This window comes from Mus pahari, chromosome 9 (genome assembly GCF_900095145.1).
Source record: "Mus pahari chromosome 9, PAHARI_EIJ_v1.1, whole genome shotgun sequence".
Lineage (NCBI taxonomy): Eukaryota > Metazoa > Chordata > Mammalia > Rodentia > Muridae > Mus > Mus pahari.
This window is the reverse complement of record NC_034598.1, coordinates 25,392,158-25,405,429: the sequence shown is the minus strand read 5'-3', so window position 1 is coordinate 25,405,429 and position 13,272 is coordinate 25,392,158. Positions and strand designations below refer to the sequence as shown.

General features: G+C 46.1%; 2 protein-coding genes across 6 annotated transcripts in view; one reads left to right on the top strand and one right to left on the bottom strand.

Moving 5' to 3' along the window:
• The window catches only part of Ascc1 (activating signal cointegrator 1 complex subunit 1), a 91,410-nt gene extending 87,260 nt beyond the window's left edge, over nt 1-4,150 (bottom strand). The window contains exons 1-2 of one of the 4 annotated variants that reach the window (XM_021204824.1): nt 4,050-4,150; nt 2,192-2,324 (exon numbers count right to left, since the gene is read on the bottom strand). In XM_021204824.1, the coding sequence (XP_021060483.1) occupies nt 2,192-2,300 (109 nt within the window). In that variant the 5' untranslated portion in view covers nt 2,301-2,324; nt 4,050-4,150. Of the gene's footprint in view, nt 1-2,191; nt 2,325-3,036; nt 3,059-3,499; nt 3,680-3,916; nt 3,986-4,049 lie in introns of those variants that run through there. The other 3 variants (XM_029542479.1, XM_021204826.2, XM_029542480.1) reach the window with 3 other exon arrangements.
• Anapc16 (anaphase promoting complex subunit 16) overlaps nt 3,808-13,272 on the top strand; it is a 16,743-nt gene continuing 7,278 nt past the window's right edge. Inside the window, exons 1-3 of one of the 2 annotated variants that reach the window (XM_021204827.2) lie at nt 3,808-3,989; nt 4,503-4,558; nt 9,932-10,098. In XM_021204827.2, the coding sequence (XP_021060486.1) occupies nt 4,527-4,558; nt 9,932-10,098 (199 nt within the window). In that variant the 5' untranslated portion in view covers nt 3,808-3,989; nt 4,503-4,526. The remainder of the gene's footprint in view (nt 3,990-4,502; nt 4,559-9,931; nt 10,099-13,272) is intronic. The other variant, XM_021204828.1, reaches the window with a different exon arrangement.

Genomic DNA, 13,272 nt, shown 5'->3' with positions numbered 1-13,272 from the left:
GGTTACTTTACTTCAGTCTCAGAAGCTCGGGAATGTAGTAATATACACACCAATATTTACCTGAATTTTCTAGGAAGTTAGGGTGCCTGAACAACACATTTTACTATTATCCTGTTGACATGAAGTTCATGCCACATGGACTCTCCTTTTAAAGTCTAGAAGTCAGTATGTTTTGGTGTTAGGGCACAAAATTACTTCAATGAATTATTAATAAATAAGAATGGTCCTAGGAGAAATTTTTCCATAAAAACTCAACATAGAGAAAAGAGAGGTCAGGCATAGCGACAAATGCCTGGAAGAGTTCCTGTATTTGGGAGAGGAACCAGGAGGGAGGAAGAAAACAGGGAGAGAGAAAGAGAGGGAGAGAGGAAGAGGGAGAGACTGAGAGAGGGAGGGGGGAGAGGGAGAGATAGGGAGAGGAAGGGGAGAAAGACTGGAGAGGAGAGAGAGAGAAGGAAGGACAGAGGGAAGGAGAGACAAAGAATGGAAAGCTTGCTGGGCATGGTGGCGCAGGCCTTTAATCCCAGCACTCGGGAGGCAGAGGCAGGTGGATTTCTGAGTTTGAGGCCAGCCTGGTCTACAGAGTGAGTTCTAGGACAGCCATGGCTACACAGGGAAACCCTGTCTCGAAAAACCAAACAACAACAACAACAAAAAAGACTGGAAAGCTCAAAAAGTCCAAGGCTGACAGTGGACAGTCATAAGGATCACGTGGGGGAGGGTGGGGAGGGCGAGCCCCAAGATTTAAGGTTCAGTGGAGACCCTTAGGAACGGAAAAGGGAGGGTTGCAAAGAACCCGAAAGGCCCTGTTTATGCACTAAACTCAACCTCATGGTCCTAGCCCTGAAAACAGTTAGGATCCACCTCAACTATTCAGTTGTTTGGTTTTTTTTTTAATTTTTTTTTTAAAAGATTTATTTATTTATTTATTATATGTAAGGACACTGTAGCTGTCTTCAGACACTCCAGAAGAGGGAGTCAGATCTCGTTACGGATGGTTATGAGCCACCATGTGGTTGCTGGGATTTGAACTCAGGACCTTCAGAAGAGCAGTCAGGTGCTCTTACCTGCTGAGCCATCTCACCAGCCCCTCAGTTGTTTTTTTGTTTGTTTTGTGTGCATGTATGTGTATGTGTTTGTTTTTTTGTTTTTACAAAATTACTGTATGTTAAAATAAAGTTAGTAGTGTCTTTAGAACTAAGGCATGACTACAAAGAAGGAAGAAAAAATTAACATAATAACAGTTAATATTATCTGACACTGGACTAAATCATTCAGGGGTTTATTTTAATAATTCATATTCTTAGCCAGGCATTGTGGTGCACTCCTTTAAGCCCAGTACTAGGGAGGCAGAGGCAGTGGATCTCTATTAGTTCAAGGCCAGCCTGGTCTAGAGTAAGTTCCAGGACAGCCAGGGATACATAATAGAGAGACTCTGTCTCAAGAAAAAAATTAGTAATAATAATAATTCATATTCATTTACAATTTCACAGATAAAGAGACTTAATTTTTGCCACAGAATATTAAGTGGTAACAATAATAATTAACAAGTACTCCACACGGGGGCGAAGCAGTTAAGAGCCCTTATTGGTCTTGCAGGTAACCTGAGTTCCAATCCCAGCACTCGCACTGAGTGGCTCACAAGCACCTGTGAGTCCAGCTCCAGGAGAGCCAATCAATACCCCTTTAGGCTTCCTCGGGCACCCATGATCACACGCACACACATGCACACGCACGTGCGCGCGCGCACACACACACACACACACACACACACGTGCATACATACACACACATGCACACACACAAATATTTAAAAAATAATGATGAGGGCTGGAGAGATGGCTCAGCAGTTAAGATCTGACTGTTCTTCTGAACTCTTTGTCCTGAGTTCAATTTCCAGCACCCACATGGTGGCTCACAACCATCTGTAGTGGGATCTGATGCCCTCTTCTGGTGTGTCTGAAGACAGCTACAGTGTACTCACATAAAATCAATAATTTTTAATAATAATAATAATGAAAGGTTACTCTACGTGGCACTGAAGCCTCTGTCCAGGATGAAATCTATCTGGACACACGGACTACAGCCAGGAACACCTCAACTGAGGTCACTGAGCAGCAGCAAAGCAAAGAACTGCCCTTACAGTACAGAACATTTTCCCTCTTGTTACCCTAAGAGCCCCTAGGATTACCTGGATAGAAGTCCTCATCTTCTTCATGTTGGTGCTGTCTCTCCTGGATTGGGTTCTTTCTATAATTCCGTCCATCGAACGTTACAATCTGTGGGCGTAGAACATCCATGACAAAGGACGTTCCAGGAAAGTCCTGAAAAAGAAAGTGCCGTTTGTGTGTTTACTTTTTTATTAAAAAATGAATACTTAGGTCACTAAGACGGCTCAACAGGTTAAGGCACTTGCTCCCAATGACCCACATGGCAGAAGGAGGAAGTTGACTCCTGCAGGTTGTCCTCTGGACTACACATGCAAGTAGGGAGCATGCACACAGACAAAATATGGAAATAAACAAACAAATATAATTTAAAAATTAAGTTAAAAGAAACTCCATTATGTAGGCAAGTAGCATAGACGAAATAAATAACTGTAATAACATTTTAAATTTTAAAAATTCCACTATGTAGGCATAGCATATGCACAGACTAAATTCATAAATAAATAAATGTAGTAAGAAATTTAAATAAAAACTCCATTATGTAGGCTTTTTAACTGGACAGTTCACAGCACATCTAAGCAAAAGTAGTGTCGCTTTCCATGGGCCCACCAATGTAAGTTCTTATATAGGTGTCTGATTAACCTATAGGGGGTGAGCTAGCCACCTAAGTATCAGCAGAGTGCTTCATTCACCCTATCCAGTATGATATTATATCGTATTATCATACTCTATCCAGTTTGATAACGCATTGAGGAGCCATCCGTACAATACCCACGGAAGAGAGGTAAGCCGTTTTAAAGGTGCTAGAAATAAATACCTACCAATCAGATTTATTTCCCTATCAAGGTAGAACTAAAATATGACTTACTAACACGGTTCTCGGACCAACACAGTACTGAGAAGGAAGTTTCCGGAGGCCACTGCCTCCATAACACAAAAATGGCTTCACGCTTGAATCAATAATTAGGAAGTAAAGGCTCCTGATAAACTACCCCGTGTTCCCATCCCAGATGGCTGCCGTCTACAAGCTCTCGTACTTAACAAGTCCCACCAAAGAAAAGCCTAACAACCCCTTCCAAATAAATGCTTGGCCCAACCCTCAGTCTGAGTCGCTAATCGGTAGCCACCTGCAGGACGCAAGAAGAGGGTTCGTGCTTTGACAATACAGAAAGTCAACGTTGACAGGGGGATGCAATTATCAACAGTCTTATGCCGCGCCACCCTGGCGTGCTACTCCTTTAGCATCCCTTCCCCAACTCAAAAACCACGTTCTGTCGAATAGGAAGGAGCCTTTACAAAGTGTGAGCCTGAGCACGAAGCCACTGTGGTACCTTTCCTGAGCAGCTCCAGGCACAGAGACTGCGCAGAAGGACGAAAGCGGACTAGCCCTGGGACAGGGGTGTTTGAAGAGGGCAAAGGAGATATGCCTTCGTGCAATTCTCACGGGAGATGCTGAAGTCCTAAGTCATAAATAGCAAACGCAGAACACCCTACGCTAGAGAGGGGGACCAGACAACACCAACGCAGCAGGAGAACCAGAACAACGGGGACGGAGGCGGGGACGGGGGCGGGGCAGCCACAGCAACCCGGAAGTGTTCTCCGAAAGCTCGCTCTGGCCCAGCCCGGCTCCGCCCCCTCCACGCATGCGCGCTAGCGCCGCCCTCCAGCCCTCACCGCCGCAGGGACCGGCGCAACGCCGCCATCAAACTCCCACAGCTCAGGCGGGCGCGCGCACGCCGCCGTCTTACGTCGTGGCGAGCGAGGCCGCACGGCTTCGTCCAAGGGGGCGGGGCTGTCAGTCAACGTGCACCAGCTGCTGAGGTAAGTGGCCAAGAACCTTCCAGACCCTTCGCTGGGGAGCTGACGCCCCTACGCTCCTACCTGCCGGGACTAACTGGGAGCCTGGGAAGAGACCCTGGAGGCTCGCCGGCGCCGGGAGTCTGCAAAGGCCGCGTCCTCCGACTGAGCATGCGTGGGGCGGGGCGGGGTCGGCGCCTGCGCCTGCGCCGTGGGCTGGCCGCGAGCCTTCCCTTCCTCCCGGAGTTGTTGGGTGGGAAGCGTACCTGGGTGGGGTTGGAGCAGCCAGGATTAGGGTGCTGACTCGTCCCCTCTCCCGCGAGCTTCTTCATCCCAGCCGGAGAGAGCTACCGCAGCTAGTTAGCTGCTGCGGGTGGATCCGTCTGTCTAGGTGGGACACCTAGTGATTTGTTAGTCGAACCCCACGGGTGTCATAATTAGCCACCTCCCTTGGATCCCGATCGACCCGAGCATCTGGTTTCTTCTGGCCTTTATTTTAAAGCAGGATCTCTTTGTTTTGTTTTGTTTTGTTTTAAGACTATAAGCGGAAAAAGTTAATTTATGAGTGCGAGGTCGTCCCTGTCGTACACAAAGTAAGTATTTAACCACACCAGCCATATTGCGCCCCACAGACTATCATTCCGCTTCTTAGGAGCGTTTCCTCTGCTTGGCAGCAGCCACAGCTTCCCCGATAGGACCTGGGATTAAAGGCGTGCGCCACCACACCCCGGCTGACCTCGTATTTATAAATCATTCATATAGAAGTCACTGTGACAAGGGTTTTTAGAAGATGCCTCCAGGGTACAAAGGTAGTTTGTTTTCTCCTTTCCGACGTCACGGACATCACGGGATCCTTTTCACGGCCTCACACTTGATACACTCGAACCACCGCAGAGTAGATCCCCAGGCCCAGGGTCACAGGTTAGATTTGTGTGGGGGGGGGCTGGTGAGATGGCTCAGCAGGTAAGAGCACCCGACTGTTCTTCCAAAGGTCTTGAGTTCAAATCCCAGCAACCACATGGTGGCTCACAACCATCCGTAACAAGATCTGGCGCCCTCTTCTGGAGTATCTGAAGATTTGTGTGTGTGTGTGTGTGTGTGTGTGTGTGTGTGTGTGTGTTCCCATGCCTCCTTGAAGCTGGTGTCTTGCTGTCTTCCTCCTTAGGCTTTCATAGCTTCCTTGAACCCAGAACATTCTCATTCCCGATAACCTAGCTAACAACGTGGCTATGGGGAATCTCTTATCTTCTGCCTCCCAAGGGCTGGGTTTACAGGCAGCTACCACATCTGTGAGGCTTGTAAGTGACTTGAAGGGATCCCCAACCCCTCCAGTGCAAGCACTTCCCCATGGAGCCATCTCCCTAGCCCCACTGCAAGATTCTTAATAGGATCATGAGGTGAATGTTCTGACTGAGAGTGTAGCCCGACACTAGCACGTGTGAAGTGCGTAGTATCACACTGCCTGCCTCCCCAGCAGACCCTTCCCTTCCGGGAGGTTTACATATAAGTGTGAGAAACTGGGTTGTGCCTAGGGAAAAGTGGATGTGCTAGTGCACACCTGTAATTCCAGCACTCAGTAAGCCACACCAACGGAATCTGGGACTGAAGGCCAGGCTGGGCCGGTTGGTTTGTCTAGGCCGTACTTCTTTAATCCTCATAACTCTCCCGAGAGGTAGGCGCTCCACTGAGAATGACTCCAGCTTCCAGGCAAGGCATCTAAGGAGCAGAAAGTCCTGCAGCAGGCAGCAAGGCCAGGGCACACACCTAGGCAGGCAGTTCTTCACCGTCAGAGCTTGTTTGAAGATTTACTTAATGTAGCCAGGCAATGGTGGCCCACGCTTTTAATCCCAGCACTTGGGAGAGGCAGGCAGATTTCTGAGTTCGAGGCCAGCCTGGTCTACAGAGTGAGTTCCAGGACAGCCAGGGCTATACAGAGAAACCCTGTCTCGAAAAACCAAATAAAAAAGATTTACTTATTTTTACATGTGTGTGTGCGAGCGCACGTGCGTGCGTACATATGTTCGTGTTTATGTTGACCAAGGAGGTCAGAAATGGGCAGCATACCCCTCAGAGCTAGAGTTGTAGGTGACTGTGAGTCACCAAACACTGAGTGCCGGGACCCTACCTCCAGTCTTCTTCAAGAGCCACAAGCACCCATAACCTCTGAGCCAGCTTGTTAGTCCCCCACAGTCAGCCCCTAACCATTGGACTACCTTGCCCTCATGCACAGCAGCACATCAACAAGCCATTGCTTCAAAACTTAGGTGAACTTTAGGAAGTCAGGGGTTCTGTGGACTGTGTAAGCATTGTATGAACATAGCTAAGTGAGAGGCTACTTAAGAGTTACAGGAATCAGTCAATGCCCAAGCTCAGCATCTACAGTCTAGGGTTTGTTGCTCTCATTACTCCTTAATGATGGCATCCAAAACTAGAAACTGAGGTGTAGCTCAGAGTGCAACATGCGCTTCACAGGGCCCTGGCTTTCATCTCCAGCACCTGAGAGAAAAGAAACTCAGATAAACCTTAAGCAAATCATTAGAGCCAGGCATCCCACAGATGTCTCTCCATCTCGGCAGAAAACGGCTCGTTGGAAGTTAACCTTGCGCTGATTCTGATTCGGTGCTGCTTTTCCACTCCAACAGTGTGCTACATGGAGCTATAGTTGTGAGAACTGGGAAGAAAGTAAGATGAAAGGGAAGTCCTTTGATGAGTTCAGCTTAGAATAGTCACTGTGGCTAGCCTTTGAAGCTGACTGGCAGTCGCCTGGGTGCTCTGTGGAGCAGCTGATCTCGAAATACAAAACACAAAGCAGTAGCAGCTAAATAGAACATCATCAGGGTGGAAGTTGAAAAGACCAGACTTTAAAATCTTAGTTGAGAAAAATAAACAGTTCTCAGTGGGTCCTGCCCTGAACTGGGAGGAAGTAAGACCAGAGCTGCTCTCCAGGGAGCGGCCGAGTGGGCTGTCTGCTTCCCCGAATCCCAACCAGGGATGGGATAGAGACTTGGACCCCGCCAGGCTATAATCTGAGGTGTTGTGCCACAGAAGAGCAGTTGTAGGTTATCCGTGAAGCCTTGCTTTCCCTGGTGGATATATGTACAGTTCTGAAGGCAACCTAAGGGCAAACTGAGAGTGTTGTTAATGAGCTGGGCATGCTGGCCGTGCCTTTTATACCATCTCTGAGAGGCCCACCTGTCTCTGAGTTTTACACCAGCCTGAACTACACAGTGAGACCCTGTTTCAAAAACAAACAAACAAAAAAAGGTTGAAAGGAAAAAGCTGGTTAATGAGATTGCATTTATCTATAACAGGCTGCTCGTCTAACAGCAGTAGCTTTTCTGTTAACCCATGTCAGGGTTCATTAGTGCAACCTATGACTGACCATGCGATGGAACTAGAGACCAGGCTCTGCTTCTCGGACAACCACATGTCACCGACACGGAGTTAGGGGCCAGCAGCCACCATCTCAGACTGCATAAACCATTTTCCTTAGACGGAAACTAGATGGTCCGGACATAAAGGATATACAGGAACATAGCATTCTCCAGTATTTTTCTGTCTTAAAAAAGTGCTTCAACTTTTTCAGCATTGGGAATTGAAACTAAATCGTAAAATGTCTGAAGCCTGTGCTCCACCACTGAGTCAGTCATACCCCAGCCTTCAGCTTTTTCTAGCAAGTATGTCAGCACTAAGGTGGGAAATGGGGAAAACTTCAGTAAAGTTCGCCGTGGTCAGAATAGAGGGGAGATGTGGTTTTATTGGTTTTGGAGGTTTTTTTCTGTTTTGTATTTTGTTTGTTTGTTTGTTTGAGGGATCTTATCCATCCCAGACTGGCCTTGAACTTTCTATAACCAAGCTGACCCCGAGCTTCTGACTGTCCCCCTCCGCCTCCTCACTTCTGTGCCACCATGCCTCATTCATATGGTGCTAGGAGCTAAACCCAGGGTTTCCTGCATCCTCGGCAAACACTACTGACCGAACAGCATCCCCAGCCCTGAAAATTTCATTTTAAAGATTGTTCTAAAGCCAGACATGGTGGCACATGGCTGTAATCCCAGCACTTGGGAGGGTGACACAGTAGGGTTGCCATGAGTAACGTTCAGGCCAGGCCGGGATATAGAGTAAGATCCAGGCTAGCAAATTAAGGCTTTCTCTATAAATAGATAGTCCTTTTTCAAAAAAATGTGAAATCTATGTAATATGAATTTTACCCATTGTCTATTGTTATTGAAACAGGCTCTTGGCCATGTTTTCCAGGCTACAAAATCCCCTGCCTCAGCCTCCTGTGAATCTAGAATGTCCCAGTGTACTCCTGTGTCAAGTCATTTGTTCGGTTAAATACTAGAATCCTTTTACCCAGTAAGAAACCACTAGTCATATGGTTTTATTGAAATTTTATTATTTTTAAATGGGCATAAATAGCTCTTCAGTTGCATTAGTAGACACACATGAGACTCATGGCTACCAATGCTCACGGACAGAATTAGAATACCAGAACATTTCCAAGGTGACAGAAAGTTCTAAATGGCATAGACATGGTACTAACCATTTTTAAATTATATACTATAGAGTCTTCCTAAGCTTCTGAGGCTATGTTCTTGTTGTGAAGTTTTGTGAGACATGTGTTCAATACTGGGATCTAGGTTTTCAGATGGGATGCAGAATTAAGCCCATAGATGCTCACTCAGTTCAGGAAGGACCATGATTTCGGAGCTCAGGTCCTGAATTATTTTTGTTCCAGTTTTGGGGCGCCACCAAGTGTTAGACTTAGGTATTACATTTAGACGAAAAGGTTAACGAGTTCTTAATGACCACGCCAACAGTGTCCTAACCTATTTCCCTTCCTTGGGAACAGAACACAGTGTTATTCTGGACTCGTATTTGGAAAACCTGGTAAGTGAACTTCGTGCTGTGGCTTGGTGAGGAATGTAACTAAGACAAAGTGTCCTGTGGCGCAGTATTATTTTATTTTATCCTTGGTCCCATTTCTGCCTTGGCACTGCCATATCAACATTCATAACTCATAAATTACCCACACTCAATCCCAAGTGGTATAATTTATTAATGGGAGAAAATAGGACTCTCTAGGTAGGCAAGGTTTCTTTTCGTTTTCATTTTTGTTTTGGTTTTGAGTGGGTTTTGGGTTTCCAAGACAGGGTTTCTCTGTGTACTCCTATTCTGGAACTTACTAAGTAGACCAGGCTGGCCTTGAATTCACACATATCTGCCTGCTTCTGCCTCCAGAGTGCTAAGATTAAAGTCATATAGCACCATACCTAGTTTCAAGCTATTTTTTAAAAGATTTATTTATTTTTATGTATATGAGTACACTGTAGCTGTGAGCCTTCGTGTGGTTGTTGGGAATTGTGTTTAGGACCTCTGCTCACTTTGGCTGGCCCCACTCGCTCCGGTCGACCCCACTTGCTCTGGTCAACTCTGCTCCCTCAGTCCCTGCTCTCTCCAGCCCAAAGATTTATTTATTATTATACATAAGTACATTGTAGCTGTCTTCAAACGTACCAGAAGAGGGTGTCAGATCTCACTATGGGTGGTTGTGAACCACCATGTGGTTGCTGGGATTTGAACTCAGAACCTTCAGAACAGCAATTGGTGCTCTTACCCACTGAGCCATCTCGCCAGCCAGCCTGTTTCAAGCTTTTTTTTTTTTTTTTTTGGTTTTTCGAGACAGGGTTTCTCTGTGTAGTCCTGGCTGTCCTGGAACTCATTTTCGCTAGCCTCGAACTCAGAAATCCACCTGCCTCTGCCTCCCGAGTGCTGGGATTAAAGGCATGCGCCACCACGCCCAGCTTCAAGCTATTTTTAAACATGATTTACTCTAAAACCTAAGTGACATTATAAAAGACTACCTAATGCTGGAGGGTAGGGAAAGCTGGCCCTCCTGGGCCAGATTGAAGTGTTGTCCCTAAGGCTTTATCAACTTGTCAATCGCTGTTTCTTTCCTCTAGTGAAGAGAGACTGCTACTGGAGGGAATGGCCGCCTCCTCGTCTTCGTCTTCAGCTGGTGGGGTCAGTGGAAGCTCTGTCACCGGATCTGGTTTCAGTGTGTCCGACCTTGCCCCACCGCGGAAAGCCCTGTTCACCTACCCGAAAGGAGCTGGAGAGATGTTAGAAGGTGATGGATGCCTCTCATGCTGGGTTTGCTTCAGACCTCCAGTGCACGTAGAATGTAAAGGACCTGGGGGATGGGGGGCTCAGACAGTTCCAAGCCAAAGCCCTTGGGTGACCTGACCAGGGCTGCCACTGGCACCACCTCCCTCTTGGTATTTTCTCTTTTAGTGAGTGTCCACAGATAGACTAACCCCACCAGAGAGGCCTGAAGGGAAAATAAAAGTTAGTGTATTTACTTCTGTGAAGGTGGCTCTCATGGACCACTGCCGGGCACGGCTGTGCGACGGCGGCATGGTTTTTATAGCACTGGAGATAGATTAGCAGCTGCTCTCTTATCACACAGATTGGCTGGCCAGAACTAGGCATGGGCAGCAGCCATGAAACGCGTTAGTGACTGGAACGTCTCGGATTCATGTTAAGCTAGACTGTAGGAGCCTAAGATTCATGTGAGACATTTAACTTAAAATGAACATGTCTTGCCAGGCAGATGTATCTCTGAATTTTAGGCCAGCCTCGTTTTCCTAGTGAGTTCCAGCCAACTAAGGGTGTACAATGAGACTCTCTTTCTTTTAAGAAAAGAAAAGAAAAACAAAAAAAAAAATCAAATGCACATGTCTGGGCCTACCCTACAGATCCTGAATTAGCCTAGGACAGGAAACTGTTTTTTGACCAGTGTCTGATGCCTTCTCATGGGGGAGTTTTCTCATATTTTAAAAATACTGACAAAGAACCCATTAAGGACTCAAAATTTACTGGAGTCAAACATTTTTGTATTGAATTATAAAATGGTCTTTTTTTGCTTTAAATCTTGCACATTTACATGTATATATTTTAAATTAATTGGGTGATATCTCTGAGAAATGTACAAACTATTTAGTGACTGGCTTTTTAGCAAGAGCGTTATACATTTATATCAGGTACTTAAAAAAAAACCAGTTTCAGGTTAGACTGTGCCAAAACAGGGTTGGGGATCGGACCCAGTGGCCTCCAGCATGGCAGGCATGCAAGCACTCTTTGACTCTAGTACCATAAGGCTCTGGGGTCGCTTGCACCTGATTGGTAGAGCAGCCACAGGTGACGTGTGGTTGGAAGGTGGTGTATCAAACGTGTGTACTTTCTGCTTTGCCTTTTTCTTGGTCTCTGTTTGTGTTGATATTCAAGTTGGTATCACCAAGTCTGACTGGAAGTAGAATCTTTGTGTCTGTATTTGGCACTAAAAGTGGATTACAACTGTAGCTCTCTGCAGCAGCGATGTAGCTAAGGAAGTCAGCCACAAAACAAATGGCAAGTTGAAGGCATTTAAATTGCTTAACAAGCTTTATAGAACAGAGAAGAATCAGTGCTTAACACTGCTTCAAGAAAAAAGTCATTCAAGTCGGTCAGAAGTTCATGTTCTAACAGGTTTCTATCTGGCCATTCTCATTACCTCACTGAGGAATCAATTGGATTCTGTCGTATGGTGGATTTACCACCTGTAAATTCATGGTGTAGTTATGGCCTCTCTTAACCAGGCATTTCCCCAGTAACCTTAAAAGCTGCTTACAGTGAAAGACAACTGACTTCCACAAAGCAAGTGTCTGACATACTTTTGAATATCAAGAATACAGAAAAGGGGCTGTCTGGTAAAATACAGAAAAGATGGCTCTGCTGGTAAAAGGTGCCTGGCACCACGTCTTACTGCCTAAGTATGACTCCTGGCTTTGATGGTGGGAGAAGAGGACTGACTCCCAAAGGTTGTCCTCTGACCTTCCCATGAGGACCCATAAGTAATAAATGCCATATTTAAGAAAATGAAAGCACCGCCATTACCCTCACATCTCGGCTGGGGCTTGGCTCTGCTTCAGCCTCCTCTCCGACTCCACCTCCGATTCCCACATCCATGCCTCATCTCCATGGATACTGAAGTCAACAGGTGCTCAAGTCTCCTATGTGAAGTGACGTGGTATTTGCATATGAGTTGTGTGTGTCCTTCCATGAAGCACTCCTAAATGTGAGTTGACAGGAATGTCAGATCTCGGGGTGACCCTGTTGTAGGTTAATATACCTGCATCAAAGCCTTTTCTCTTCCTTGTTGCATTCATTTCGTTTTGAGTCTCGTGTAGTCCAGGCTTGACCTCTGACTCCTTGAGCTCCTTATTCTCCTCCTCCTGCCTCTCAAGTGCTGAGACTACAGATATAGATTATTACTGTCTGCTTTATTCCGCATTGGGGTCCAAACCCAATGGTGCCAACTGAGCTAACATCTCCAGTCCCCCTGGTTTTTGTTTTGTTTGTTTGTTTGTTTGTTTTACATTAGTGTAATGGAAGAGGAAAATAGAAACAGGGCATGCTGATGGAAAGCAGGAGACCCCAGCGCTCAGAAGACTGAAATGGGAGGACTGTTGTGAGTGTGATGATAGCCTGAACTAGCTCGAGACTGCCATGCCAGCTTGGGCATAGTGTGAGACTTTCTTAAAAATAAATAAATAAAAGGGGGGCAGGGGCATCAGAGAAAGGTTGCCTTTGAGAGTAAGGAGCAAAAGCATTTAAGAATCAAGGTTAGGGGCTGGAGAGATGGCTCAGCGGTTAAGAGCACCAACAGCTCTTCCAGAGGTCCTGAGTTCAGTTCCCAGCAACCACATGGTGGCTCACTAACATCTGTAGTGGGATCTGATGCCCTCTTCTGGTGTGCATAAAAACAGCACTTGCATATATAAAATAAATCCTAAAAAAAAAAAAAAGGAAGGAAGGAAGAAAAGAGTCAAGGTTGGGTGTGGGTCATAATCCTAACAGGTTCAACTTGATGTTGCCTGCCCCTAAATCTAGGATATAAATCCAAACAACCTATGTTTAACCTCTGGGATGAACTTCTTGTTACATCTGCTGTCTGCTAAGAGCAGCATGCAGTAAGATTTAACATTGTCCTGCCCTCTGCTAACATTGCTCTCACCCAGCTATTAGTGAGCAAATTAGAGGCTGCCTTCCAGCCCCCAAGTGGCTGTATCTTAGGGACCTCACAGGCCACTGATTCATATAATTCACCTGGGATTGTCTCATTTCCTACTGGGAAGTAATAGCTTTTAAATGAAATGTCTTAGCATTGAAGTGAATGGAATTGGAGATAGAGTTGGATTTGGGCCATTTACTGAACTTTTTCACCACCCATAATCTTTGCTTGTCCTTTAAAAGGAAAGCTGAT